The sequence below is a fragment of the Phoenix dactylifera genome, chromosome 11 (assembly GCF_051530095.1).
Source record: "Phoenix dactylifera cultivar Ajwa chromosome 11, Ajwa_hap1_PhDact_Kaust_v1.1, whole genome shotgun sequence".
NCBI classification, from domain to species: Eukaryota; Viridiplantae; Streptophyta; class Magnoliopsida; order Arecales; family Arecaceae; genus Phoenix; species Phoenix dactylifera.
The window spans coordinates 16722342-16736600 of record NC_143200.1 but is presented as its reverse complement, the minus strand read 5'-3'; the positions used below and the strand labels follow the sequence as shown (position 1 = coordinate 16736600).

Here is a 14259-nt window from a genome sequence, read left to right as displayed (position 1 = left end):
TTCTTCCATCTTTGCTAGTTCATCTTTATGGATCAAAGCGTTCAGGTTTTTGGGAACCTTCAACTCTTCAAGGGACTATATATATATATATATATGGTTGTTAAAATGATAAAAACTTGAGAACTTCAAATAGAAATCCATTAATCCACTAAACCATTTTACCTGAAACGCGTGAAAGTTCTTTGCCAATGTTGGATGCTGTTTCATGCATGCAGAAGAATTGTTTTGCGAGTCTCTCCCTAACATCTGAAGACATTTCTCACGGACTCATTCAGATAAATAGAGATCCAAACTTCCAAGGGAAACAAACCGTTTCTCTCCGGCCACAATTCAAAAATGATGAGCTCTTTTCCCGTGCTCATTTCCCACCCCTTGTGCCCTCCTCACCTCCAAAAACTTTATCATCCCTTCCACCTTCATTCTGAATGGAAGAAAACCGCAAAGCGTCAACCTTGAGCCCATCAAATTCGAATCTGAGGAAGTCTCAACTATAACATTTTCCAAAAAGATTGGAGTTCCCCAACTAAGCTACTGTCGTACACCCAGAGCTGAATAAATAAATTTTGTACCCAAAAAAAAGAGCTTGAATAAATTGATAGATTCAAACAGGCTTGCCGAGGCCTTGGGTTTGTATCTTGAGATGAAAAACAAACGAGTCAAGCCCTTCAAGTATTTGAATCGATGCCTGAGAGGAACGTCGTCCCATGGACTTCCGTATATGGGGACAGCTATAACAGGAATGGAATAATCACATAACAACAAGTAGGTTATTTATATAACCGTATAGGATTTGTGTGCGGGCGTGTGTTTAGCCTCACATCGCTCCTTGGGTAGATCTTAAGTACTTCCATAACATCAAGAAATCTAAATAATATTTTTTGATTAGCTATTTTGAATAAAATTTTTAATTATTACAAATAATATTAGAGTCGATCCAAAGGACATTGCAGCACGAATTTATTAGGCTGGCCACGAACCGATTATGGTATTTGTAATTAAATTTGAATGAATTTGAACCCGTATTTCGTCTCATAAGTAGTCAAAATTATATTTAAAAAAACCTCATTTTAAACGCCAAAAAGAAAAAAAGAAAAAAAAAAAACAGAAAACATGCCCTTAGCAGAACATAAGAAAGAAAAACAAAGCAAAAGCCATTATTGACTACTGGATATAAGCCTGGCCGGTGATATCCACGTCGCGGTCGCCGGTGGACGGTGGGGGCTTGTGCTTGGGCGCGGGAACAGGGTCCGGCGGCCCATCCGCACTCTGTGTCTCGCTGGCCCGCAGACCCTCCGGCTTCCTCTCCGCCTCCACCTTGTCGTCGGTGCCGTAAAGCCCTCCGCCGTAGGCCTCATGGGTGACGGGCTTCATCTCGGAGATGTGCGGCGGTTGGGCAGCGGCCCTCCCCTCGCCTTCCTTCTCCCATTCCCTGCCTCTTTGCTGCTCCTCCATTTCCTTCGCGTTCGGTACGAACTTTTCCATACTTCCTTCGTTCTTTGGATCGTTTCTGAAGAATTTCGCCAGCTGAGAGCTATTCCTTTCCGCACTAGCGTATGGGTTGATCGCAGGTGGCAGTTTCTGCTGTGACGGGTGGCAGCATGACGACACGTGCGCAGTGTGACGCAACGTGGAGATGATGTTATGTGCCACGTGTGTTGGAATGAGAGTCCGGTAGCAAAATAAAAATTAAAAAATAAACAAAATAGCTATTCCGGCGTAGAGATACGCTATAATATGTCGTATCATATAAAGCCGAACCGATAAGATACTAATACGGTATTCGATACTGAAATTACGGATCTTGGCTGAAACAATTTGTTTCGGTCCACAATCATTAGTATTTTGATGGCATTAGGAAGAAATGACCTTTCTAATTTGTGCCAACAAACTCTAGAAAAATGCCAACAATGTCTTATGTCACGAGGAACCTTGATCATTAGAAAGAAGTGAGGATCTTGCTGATAGATATAACCCTCCCCACATTTTAACTAACTCTCGATAATGAACTCTGCTCTAAGCCAGAAAATAAGCATGGTTTCTAGCTCTCTTTCTTATACCAAGTTCTTTCTCACCTTCCATTATGTTGTTTTCTTTTCTTTTCAAAGAGACCCTCTATAATGCTGTTGCTATGCATTTTGCTCACTATATAGTTGCATAATGAAATCCTATCCTCCATATTAGATTGATGATATTAGATCAAACTGAAGTTTATGGTGAATGGTTGGCTATAAGCCTATCCTGCAAATTAGACTTGTGCATAATTCACCATATAGCCAACAATTCAAACGGCATAAATAGTGAATGGGCAGCTATTAGCACGAGTATCGTAAAGATAGCTGAAATTAATCAGAGAAATTCAGGAAAATCAGAATAGGTAAATATCCTAGAACAGAGATGACAAACATTTAAAGGATGCCATGTCTCCTCCTCTTGGGTTACATAATCTCACTGCATTCCCATGAAATACTCAATTTTATGGCTGTATCTATTATCAAAAAAGTTCAGAAGCATGTTAATATATGCCAATAGCTACTTATTCAATTTTTTCGATGCATCAAACATTTTGAAAGTCATAATGAAGAATTATGTTAAACCTTTGTCAGTGAAGTCTTACAGATATGAGGATTCACTTTAAACCCTTTGTTTGAGGAGGTACTTCATAGTAAGTGCTGTCTTCTTTGGTTGTCATGAGAGCTTCTATGATTTGCACTGATTAATGTAATCACTGGCTGCTGCGATCTTTCTTTCCAGAGAGAAACTTGAAGATACCTAGATATTGTCCGAAGCACTTCTCGATCTCATAATGGTGATTGGCTGACAAAAAGTTCCAGATGAAATGCTAAAGGTGAATTCTTCAAGTTGGTTAAGAGATGCAACCTACAGGGTTTGTTATTGCTGCACCAGTTGTTTCATATATTATTTATCTTCATAATTTTTTGGGTGGTTACTTGTATACTCATTTATCAACTAAACAAATTAATTTAATACCTTCCAAATTTTATAGTTTTTTGATTTCCAACGAACCCTATTGCTTTAATCTTTAGTTCCCCTACATTATATCCATTGTCTAAGTTGAAGACAACATCGATGCATTCCATCGGAGTACGATTTTCCATCTTAATCAACTTCCAGTAGTAGTCTAATAATAGTTCAGACTTTAGAAGAAGCAAGAAACATAATACAATTGTACAGTGATCAAACCATGTAGCTTTAGCTGATGAATGGTCTTGCTGTATGCATGATGAACTATTTCTGCCGACAGGAACGACCTTTACTCTGAATACTGATGTTGTTTTGTTCTGGCTAGTCACTGGCTGAATTTAGATTTACATTGCAAACAATAGACATCTAGTTACTCATTCACCAGAAGCAAGCCAGCCTTTGTTCGAGTGGATATCACTTCGCTACTAGCTCAATATTGCATTTTTACAGCATTTCCAGGGGCATTCACCCTATCCTCTGCTAAAATACTCATAGCCTTTGTAAAAGTTGCACCCTAAAAAGGCTGGAGTAACATCAAGTTAGAATGCCAGGGATTTACCTTCCTGTCTATGAATCAGTATTTGGACCACCATTTTTTTTGGTAATCACAGACCAAAGCATCGCCTCCCCTTTGTGGGGTATGTTAATATTCTGGCACCCTGCTTGGGTTCGGCCTGCCTGAAGCAACAAGACTACAATAACAACAAACAACCAAATGCTACCAACTGCCAGAGTTACTGAAACAAGGGAAAAAAAGGAACAGCCGAGAGTTCAGACTGCCTGTTGGATTCATTCTGCCAGTAAGCTGAGTTACTTATTCTCCTTTTACAAGAAAAATATATTTGCAGAGAAGAGATTTAAGAATATATATGGATATCATTACAATGGAGAAAAAACATTCACTCATTTTAGTTATCGTACATGAAACAATATAACCATGCTCGTTGATAGGTAATGCTGGTCACACATGTAATAATTTTAATCTCCAATCTCAGACCATCTCTTCCTTCTATTTCCACTTCTTCTTCCTCTTCCTCCTCTTCTTCCAATGTGCCACTTCTGGCAGAAGCATCTCTAGTGAAAGAATAGCAGCATCCTGATGGCATCAAGCTGGGAAGCCTATGTAGAGGATTTACTCTACAAAAAGGAAGCCCTGGAAGTTGATAGCGATAATCCATCATAGCAGATGAAATCAAGTATGCAACTTCAGTCAGCTGCATAATCTAACAGTGCATGCCACTGTTTGGGCCCAATACTTCAGCCTTGCTTTAACATCTTCAGGCTGGTCACCTAGGAGGAAAGAAGAGGAAAAAACAGAAAAAGAAAGCAGATAAGAATATAAGAAGAATGATGAGAAATGAAGTGAATCCTTCTCCTTGATAGAAGAGTAAAAAGAACAGTCAACAATCACCAAAAAAGAAGGCAGGATTTCTAAGATGCAGATCTTCTTAGCAAATTCTGAGTTTAAAAAATTTACAACATCAAATAGCTAATCATTCATCAATCTTATTCAAAATTCTTCTAGCCTCTATGAGATGGACATTTAGAAGAAACTACTCAGTACAGAAAAAATCCAAGTTATAATAATAGTTTACCACCAACCAAGATAATAAGATGCATCTATTCTTAGAAGAACACTTATTTCTGCCCATGCCAAATCAAAGGCAATCCCCTTTTTATTTCTACATAAATTAAAGAAATCCTGAGTCCAAAACGAAGAACAGCGGCAACAAATGCATTAACCAACTTCATTTATGAAATTATTTAAAACATTAATTCAGCATATAACCCATTTGGAAAGCAACACAGCCATCAAATCTCACAGAAGAATAGCATGGAGAACTGCAAGGAAAGGCCATATTCTCTCATTTTCTTATGTAAACATGGGTGAACCATAAGTCTTCATTGGAACAAGGAAAGCCATATCATCAACTTCGAGTTTCTTAAAAATACAACTAAATCACATCCATATCAAACAACCTCATTAAATTAGTACCACAAAACAAACAAGTACAGCATCTCAATAGGAAAAGATCACGATATAAATTGCTTCAATGGGAATAACAAACTAAACTATGAATCCCATTTTCACAAGTTAAAACTCTCTCCCATACACCTAAGACTACCAAACTACTAAGAAATCTAAAGTCCCATATAGTTACCAAATGGAATTACAGCAATCCTTAATTACATCACCAATCCTCCATCCAGTTATTACTCGATATCAAGAAGAATGTTGTTTAAGAATTCTCAAAACAAATAAAAAGAAGAAAATTCAAATCTTTCTCCCATTTATTAAATACTAAAGAAATTCCAGGCATATCATTGATGGTAAACGGAAAATTATCATTCTTCCCCCAATTACGCATACACATTAGCAAACAAAATAAAAATAAAAGCTTCCGCTCTGGAAAAAAGAGACAGAGAGAAGAAACAAGAAGCAATCTTACCAGGGCTGGAGATTCTCCAATTGGCGATGGGAGGCGAGCTCATCGCGGCGCACTGCTCCACGGCATCCCCGGATCCATCCGGCGATCCGTGCTGCTGCTGCTGCAGGTGCTCGTCGAGGAACCGGTGGCTCATGGAGTAGCAGAGCTCGAGGGCCGGAAGGGTGTTACAAAGCTCGGGGATCTCCTCGTAGCTGAACCCAAACCCCAAGTCGAGGCACCCCTTGAGGTCCTCCAGGTCATCGTCCGTCAGGTTCCTGGTCCTTCCGTACCCCTCCTCCCCGCCGCCGTCCGCCGCCTCCACGTATCCCTCCAGCATCACCTCACCGCTCTTCCTCGGCCACGCCTCCTCCCTCCTCACCCTCCCCTCAAACAAGATCTCCTCCTCCTCCTCCACCGCCGCCGGGAAGACGCTAGTGTTAGGGTTTGAGATCGAAACAGGGGTCTCTGGTTCACAGGGGTAGCTCGCCATCTCTCTCTCTCTCTCTGGGGTGCTCATCTAAAGCGGGGGGGTCTCCAGGTTTTTTAACGAGAGGTGGCGGCTTCTCTCCTCCGTGGATTGGGATTCGAGAAAACGATAGTGGTGAACCGAACGGGAAACGTGGTTTCTTTTTTTTATTAACTTCATGGAATGTTGTAGCCGTGCAGCTACGGAAATGATATATATTTTCTTTTTTTTTTTGTGTGGACAAAGTGGAAGACTGATGCGAGTTGGATGGGAATGTCTTTTTAGGTTTGTTTGGCTGCCAGAAAATTTGTACTTACAAAAAAAACTCATTTATTTGATGTGATTGTTTTATTTGTTTGTTCTAGTAAAAATAATAAAATTGAAAATTTATTTCATTTTTTTATAATTTATTTTTCAGAAGATAATAACTATTTTCAGTTTTCCTACAACCATGCATGCTGTGATACGAGTGCTAATATCATAAATCATAGTACCATGATCCGAGTCACTACAGCCATCCAATTTTTCAAAAATAAATAATAATATATTCAACAGTCTTATGTTTGGCTACAAATGAGTATATTCATTCTCTCGTGCTACATGACAAAAATTGAACAACATCAAATAGGCTCACTATAACATTATTCTTTTCTTATAATGGCTATTATTCAATGTAATAAAATGATCAATAATGCAAAAATGGCGGCATTATTTATCCAAAACACTATTTATTGAATATTTTGCTGACCAATGCATAAAAAAATAAAACTATTTATTTTATACAGATGAACAACAAGTTTATTATAGCGCAACAACTCTTCTCATTATGTATTGACTACCGCAATAAAACAATATTTGTTCGATACTTATTGATATATACGATGTACATAATGAATTACTTCAAAACTATTATGTAATGTTTTAATAAACGTTGCTTATTGTATGATTCGATGATTTTATTACCATGGGTGGAACTCTTTATGTATTTTTTTGACTATAGCATAAACAGGATTTCGTAGCGCTTTCATCAATAGAAGTTGTGTTTACCAGTTGGATATATTTCCTCTACTTAGGGCATGAGTTGATCAATCAAATAAAAATCTTGAAATTTTGATCAATGTCCATGCCAGTGACCTATCAAATGAGCCAAGATATTTATCCAGTGGAGGGCTAAGGATAAAAGGACTGTAACTCTGTCCATTCATTTGATATGCTCTCTCTTTTCAGATTGCTCATGAATTGTAGGTTTTGGCTGTGCACGGTATACTGAATTGGGGGAGGAGAAAATGGCCAAAGGTGACAACCACCTCCTGGTCATTGAATTGAATGCAGTGAGCTTTCTCCTACGTAATCTATGAGGAGATGTGATGGACCCCTACAAGTAAAGGCTTCATGATTAGCAATCGTTAGTTCAATAGCAAGAATACTTCATGAGAATGGGAGGAGAAAAAAAAAAGGCTACGAAAAAAGGCAAGATTTTGGCTCACAGATTACACAAGTGGGCAGTTCATCATGGGAGAGGGAATGTAAATGATAGACTGTGAGAGGAAGTAGACAGCTTATTATTCTCAATTTCTTAAGGGTTCCCATCTACTTTCATAACTCAAGATAGATGGCTGAGATGTAATTTTAGAAACCTTGGATTAACTCATTAAATACTCAAAAGATTATTCATCGAGATAGCCATGTGTCTGCACTAGGATTGCCAGGGAAATAAGATATCAAGATCCGGATAGACGTAAAAAAATCAAAAAAAAAAAAAAGAAAAAAAAAATCGAGAGACAGAGAAGTTAGATGATTAGGTTACTATTCTGATAACTAAAGACTCTTTTATCTCTTTTAAAACTTTTATGAGTTAACCATGGATTACTCCATTATACTTTTTTTTTGTATTCTTTTTCTTTCTCCAATCAAGTGAAATCACATGAACATGTTCACTGAAAGTCAGACAAATGATGAACATTTACGAACTCTAACAGATGAAGGTGTTATGGTGTGGATTTTCTTTGATCTATAACTCACAATTAGCGTTCTAGATTTTTGTACTAATCAAAGCATCGCAAATTATTTGAGAACACTTTTACCCCACCTCATATGGCTTAAAAGTCTGCATTGCATTGAACAAAATTGATACAACAAACAAGTCTCGCCCAAAACCTTTACAAAACACAATATACAAAATGTAGGAAGGGAGCTTTGACAATAACTAATTAGAATTCAAAACTTTCTCTTATATTGAGGTTGGTGGAGGTTTACCTTCATTCCATAGAGCTAATGTGCTTGGATTCATGTTGTAGCTTTCACATGAAACAATGATTCATCTTAACCATTGGATCTTGCCTTGTACATATTTGAAAGCATTGATCTCCTTCGTTCATCTATTTACATAGATCCCAAAGCAATTATTGTGTGATCTAACAGTGGATTTGCGCAAACAGTAAAAAAACTGTGTACTTGAAAAAAAACTTTTAAATTGGCAAATATTGTTTAAATAGACGTTGCCTCATTGTATCCAACAAAAAAACACTATCCCACTCTTGGAGGATGTTTTTGCCCTTTCAAAAATATAAAAATACATGCCGAGATAAGCATGAATTAGGGTGAAAGTGGATTGGATAATATCCATCCAAATCTATTTTTATATCCGAATTTATCCAATATAGATGGAAATTTAAGTATCTGACAATTGATGTGGATAGACAACTATCCGATCTGTATCTATATATCCGATTCTATTTATAATCCTCTTTAATTTCATATAGCACTCATGAATTTTTATAAAAAAATACGTAGCCATATTAACATGTTATTATTTTAATTTATTATCCATTCTAGTAATTTTTTTAATTCTGTAGTCATAAAGTTTAATTATTTGATTTATATCCATATTTATATCTTTACATCTAGTATCTAATTTATATCTATATATATTCAAAATAAATATAAATATAATTTTTTATATCTAAATAATATTTATATTTATTAAATAAAATAAATATCGATAGGGATATATCGTTATCCAATTCATACCTCGGTCTCGCCCTAAAATAGCACTGGGCCTACGTGGCTCTTTTTCTGGAGCTGTCTTCGCCTTCCACTGGGTGGTCGCCATGCCTCGTGTACATCAGAGCATCATGTGGTGGGGAAGCTGGCACCACAAGGCCGTCGCCACGTGGCTCCTTTCCCGGCTCTCGGAGGGGAAAAGTGTGTCGCGAGATTCTTTATCACACGTTGCACTTGATGGCGATGGACGGAGATGTAGACGAGTAGATGCAATATTCAAATTCTGCACTGCTTCTGCTGCTACTCTCTCTCTCTCTCTTATCAAATTTTTTTTTAAATCAAAATGGCAAATTATATGGCTCTAAAATAAGTACATCCTGCCAGATCACGAGAAACTAAAGAGTACAAAACGAAGGGAATATCTCTTATAGATGTTCAACGGAACTCTCCGGAGTGTCGGACAACGAAGGTGGCGACCTAGTCTGCTACCCTGTTTGCCTTCCGAAATACATGTGCTGCCTGTAAGTCATCCAACTCCTGAGCCAGTCTCCGAGTTTCTCTAATGAGGAGATGACCATCACCATATCTATCTACACCTCGAATCCAGCCAATCATCATAGAGAAATCCCTCTCAAGAAGCACCCACTCAGCACCGAGGACTCTCCTCGCATATGATAACTCTTTTCATGCAACTCGAAGCTTTAACTACAAGAAACTTGGACATTAGCGACGCTTTGTTGGCTATTAGCGACGCTTAAAAGCGTCGCTAGAAACCATTCCGACGCTTTCCAAAGCGTCGGTAAAGTGTCGCCTATGCTACAGTGGAAAAAATATTTTCCGACACTTTTAAAAGCGTCGCTAATTCCAATTTAGCGACGCTTTAAAGCGTCGCTATTTCCGCGAATTCCCATTTGCCAAGAAAATTATCATTTGCAATCTGCATCTTCTCCTCCATTTAGAAATACAAACAATCTCCCCGATCGGTACCTTCATTCCATCCGTGCAGAGTGGTTGGGTTTGGCTATATAAACAGTTATTTTTTTTTAGATCCGCCGATATGGGACTAAAATGAGGTGATTTTTTGGTTTCCGACGACGCTTTCAAGCGTCGTTATTTAACAACGCTAAAAAGCGTCGTCAATTACATATTAACTTCGACGACGCTTTTTTTTGCCGATGCTTGGAATAAGCGTCGGCAAATAAGAGTCGGTAATTTTCTTTTTTTTGTGTAGTGTTTGCCCCTACAACTGTAAGTAGGAGGTGCAAATGGGTCGGGTCTGATCGGGTCCTGAGTGACCCCGATCTGACCCGATTTTTTGTTCGGGTCCAAATTTTGGACCCAGATCCAATTCGGTTGAAGATCGGGTCGGGTCCGAGTCGGATCCGGATCAGGTTCGGGTTCGAATCGGATCATCTTTTTTTGTGCTTTTGGGAAAGAATTTGGGCAAATCTAATTTGCTCATATCATAATTAAGCGGTGCTGGGTGAACCATGACTTGAAAGACTTGCAATTGACTTTCAGTCAGAACAGATGACCCATGACTTGCTAACTAAGTCGGTCTACAAGCCAAATTTCATATCACACTATTTTTTATCTATATGACTGATTGGACGAAACTTGGTGTCTCCCAGCTCCCCTCTCACGAGGACAAAAAAAATCCCAGGCCTTCTTCCAAAATCCAATTCCATTGTAGAAAACTGGCACATGACCCATATTCAGTTCCCTCACTTTCTCCATTCAAAAGTTAAAAGGAAACAAAAACCCAAAAAAAAGGAAAAAAAAAAGAGCCAGCTACCGAGACAACAGAAGTATCAACAGTGTCATAGATCGAGAGAGAATCCCGACGGGCCGAGGTTCCTTTGGATTCTGTGAACCTATGCTTGTTGCTATCCTTCCACGCTTAAACCCTTAGGGCTTTTCCTCTTTTCTCTCTTTCTCTCTCTTTGGGTTCATTCGGATCTGATCGGTTCCGTTCGGTAAACCAGATCTGATCCAGAAAATAATTCGGGTCCAATTTTAGTATCCGACCCGGACCCGCGGATTCTAAAATTTGGATTGGGTCGGGTCTACGCAGGTCGGGTCGGGTTAACCCTTGACCCGACCCATTTGCAGCCTTAACTATAAGTCCCGGCATGCGCTGACCCCCTGCTGCCACCAACCTACGCCAAGAGTCTCTGATCACAAATTCAACCCCTCCAGATACATCATCCACTGACATGTTTCCGTCGAAATTCACTTTGAGAATGACTAAGGGGTGGGGGCACCCAAGAAACGAGGGCGAATCTGGGCGCTGCGACAGCGGATAAAGTGCTCCAGATGTCCCTAGCCATCTCAACAATGAATAATGCAGAGGCTGCAGTAATCTTTCTGAACTGTAATATAGCCCTGTTAAAATGCTCCAGATGAAGAAACCTTTTTGATATCAACAAAAAAAGTGGAGAAAAGATTCCTTCGGAAGATTGTTAACCAAAGTTAATGTTGATGTTTTCACCTTTATTTATTTTGCTAGTCGCTGTCGAGTTGGTCCCAATATTTACTTATCTATGATGATGGGGATAAGTTACAGGGAGACCATAGAGTCCCAAGAAAAAAATGATTTATGTTAATCTTGTACAGAAATTAGAATGATATTAAAGTTACAAAAAACTATTTTGCTCCCTTCAAAATTTTCTATATATGCAACGAAAATGATATAACAGCCTTTATATTTACACTACGATCAGTATAGAAATGTTTTTGCAGTCATAATGATTGTTAATTAATTATTAGCTGTATTTCTTGTACTAGTATTTTATAAATATCTAGATAGTAATATAATGATTCATCTAATATTTGTATTGTTGATTTTGCTAAATAATATTTGTTGAGTGTCACCTGTTAGGTTTAATGCTGTGTGAAATAAATGGTGGAAAAGAAGATGATTGATATACATAATTAAGACAAAAATCTAATAAAATTTTAGATTTGATTAGGTTTCAACATGTATATCAAGAGTTGGTCTAACTATTGGCCCCTCGTTTCCTATTAGATAAAGTTGCTAGTATGAGAGGTGCAACCCTTAGGGCTCGTTTGATTCGCAGGAAAAGAAGGAAGAAAAATGTGGTCAACGGGAAAGTAATGAGATGCCTCTTGTTTGGTTGGAGTTTTCAAATGAGAGGATGAGAAAGTTGTATTCTCATGGAAATATGATTTCCATATTTTATGGAAAAGTCTTTCCCATGAGAAACATGAGAAAATTACTTTTCCATAAGACGGGAATCACTTTATTTTTATTTTTTTTTCCAAAAAAGCCCTTCAGCATTAAAAAATATTAAAGAGGCATTAAAGACCTAATTTTTATTAAGGGCATAATAAGAATTATACATAACTTTTCGAGAAAAGTGGATAGTCAACCAAACATAAGCACTTTGAAAATTTGTCACTTTCTCATGCTCAACCAAATATGCCAAAAGTACTTTTCTAGGTATCCTCTTCCTACAAATTTGTTTTTCAGGAATCATATTCCTAGGAAGGAAAATGCTTCCCGCGAACCAAACGAGCCCTTAGGTAACTAAAGTGGTTGTTTAAATGCATTAGGGCCCCCAAAAGACTCTTAGCTATAAATGCAACATTGAAGCCCCCAAGCCTAAAAGATTCTTAGCTATAAATGCATTGAGACCCCAAAAAAACTCTTAGCTATAAATACATTGAGGCTCCTAAATAATTTCCAAATGTATTTATTATTATTATCAGTGAGTTCCTCTTAGGCTCCTAAATCCATTGAGCCGCTCCCGTGGGCTATCCTTAGGTAGCTTGTTTTTGTTCATCTTTTTATTAATCAAAAATAAAATAAAATAAAATTTGTGTTAATATATGACACGAAAATGATTGGTTTTGGCCACTATATTGTACTATCGGACGGGTCATAATGTTTTTTTAATATAAAATCCATCTCAAATGGTGCATATAATCTTTGTCTTCTTTCCCTCTCGTCTTCTAGCAAATCGAAATCATTCCTAAAAAACAAAAGAAGTTGGAGAAGATAAAATCTCTATATTCTGATTGATTCGTGTACAAAAATATATACGTCACAATATATAGCTTAATTATGTATTTAATCAATCAAATCTGGATTGATATAGCTTATGCATCTAACAAAGAAATATCAATCATATCTGGACTTATATAGCTGATATCACGTTAACACAAACACTAGCAAAATCAAAATTACAAGGTTATATGTCACTCATATCTTTTGTATAAAGTTAATGACAGAAATTCTATGTCATAGATAAATCTTTGCCCAAGAAGAGCAATGCCAAAAGTCCAAAGCACAAGTAAAATGATGACAGCAGAAACTACTGATAGAACAAAACGGTGAAAAGAACTCCTTCATGGATGAGCACAAACGAAATGTATCACATCACCACGCCATAATACATGCTTCTATTTTTTTCCATTTTGACTCAGCGGATATGGCAATGTTTATCGTTTGGAAGCACCAATCAGAGGTCCACTCATTGTATGCGTCGAAAGGATCAGCACGAATCTTTGTAGCCAAGAAAATGCTCGTTCTAATTCTAATTCATGGACGTTTGATAGCTACAGCGAAGAAATTAAGCTCCCAGTGTTTGGACCACAATCCGAGATAGGTGGTGGCGAAAGGCTTTGCGAACCTTTTCCTTGTGGTTGTAGTTTTTGAGTAGCCTAGTTCCTCTCATATCAGTAGCTTTTCGACCATAGGAAAAGTCCCAACAGTGGAAGGACCATGCTTAAAGTCCTTGGTGAAGAGATAAGGATAAGAGACGCCAACTTTAGATGCAAGACAATATGTGGAGTTGAATTAAAGGGAGGTTTTGAAATCAGACATTGAAATTGCCCCTGCTGCACTGGTGAATCCAGAGGCTCATCTACTCTGTCAATGCTGTGCTGCATTTTCTCTAAGTTTGCATCTTAGCTTCTATCTCTTTTGCCTCTGTTCCATTCTTTTATGTAAATATTCTATTTAAATAACGCTTGCTGTCAATAAATTATAGGTCTCATCAAAAAATAAATAAATAAAGGAAGGCTTTTCAACACTTTTAGGAGGAGAACATTCTTGTGGTAGTGGTACTTTTGATATGTGGGGACAATTTCCTCGTATTAAGGAGAATAACATCCTTCTCCGTTTCCGAGTGTACGAGTGTGCATGTGAAATGGTGAAGCAGGGAAATACCTGCACAATAAAAGATTGCAATAAATCTAGCAGGAATGAAATATTGGTGGAGTTGGAGGAATCGATAGGAAGTATGGTTAGGGTTTTAAGGATTCAAAAGATTTTCTGCACTTTCTTAAACGACCCTGGAAAATCGGATAATAATAATGGTTTTACTAATGCTTTACTCCTATGCTAAGAGAATT

At 37.8% G+C, this 14259-nt stretch overlaps 2 protein-coding genes across 2 annotated transcripts; both read right to left on the bottom strand.

The window, feature by feature from the left end:
• Window positions 1-1026: 1026 nt before the first annotated feature.
• Window positions 1027-1653, bottom strand: LOC103707802 (transcription activator-like protein). Its single transcript, XM_008792461.5, has one exon. The coding sequence runs from the start codon at window positions 1480-1482 to the stop codon at window positions 1162-1164; it is 321 nt and encodes a 106-aa protein (XP_008790683.4). The 5' UTR covers window positions 1483-1653; the 3' UTR covers window positions 1027-1161.
• A 2067-nt stretch (window positions 1654-3720) lies between these two features.
• On the bottom strand, window positions 3721-5940 carry LOC103707781 (uncharacterized). Its single transcript, XM_008792425.5, has 2 exons — window positions 5433-5940; window positions 3721-4272 (listed from the first exon to the last, which is right to left on the bottom strand). The coding sequence occupies exons 1-2, from the start codon at window positions 5926-5928 to the stop codon at window positions 4193-4195; spliced, it is 576 nt and encodes a 191-aa protein (XP_008790647.3). The 5' UTR covers window positions 5929-5940; the 3' UTR covers window positions 3721-4192.
• Between the last annotated feature and the right edge of the window lie 8319 nt (window positions 5941-14259).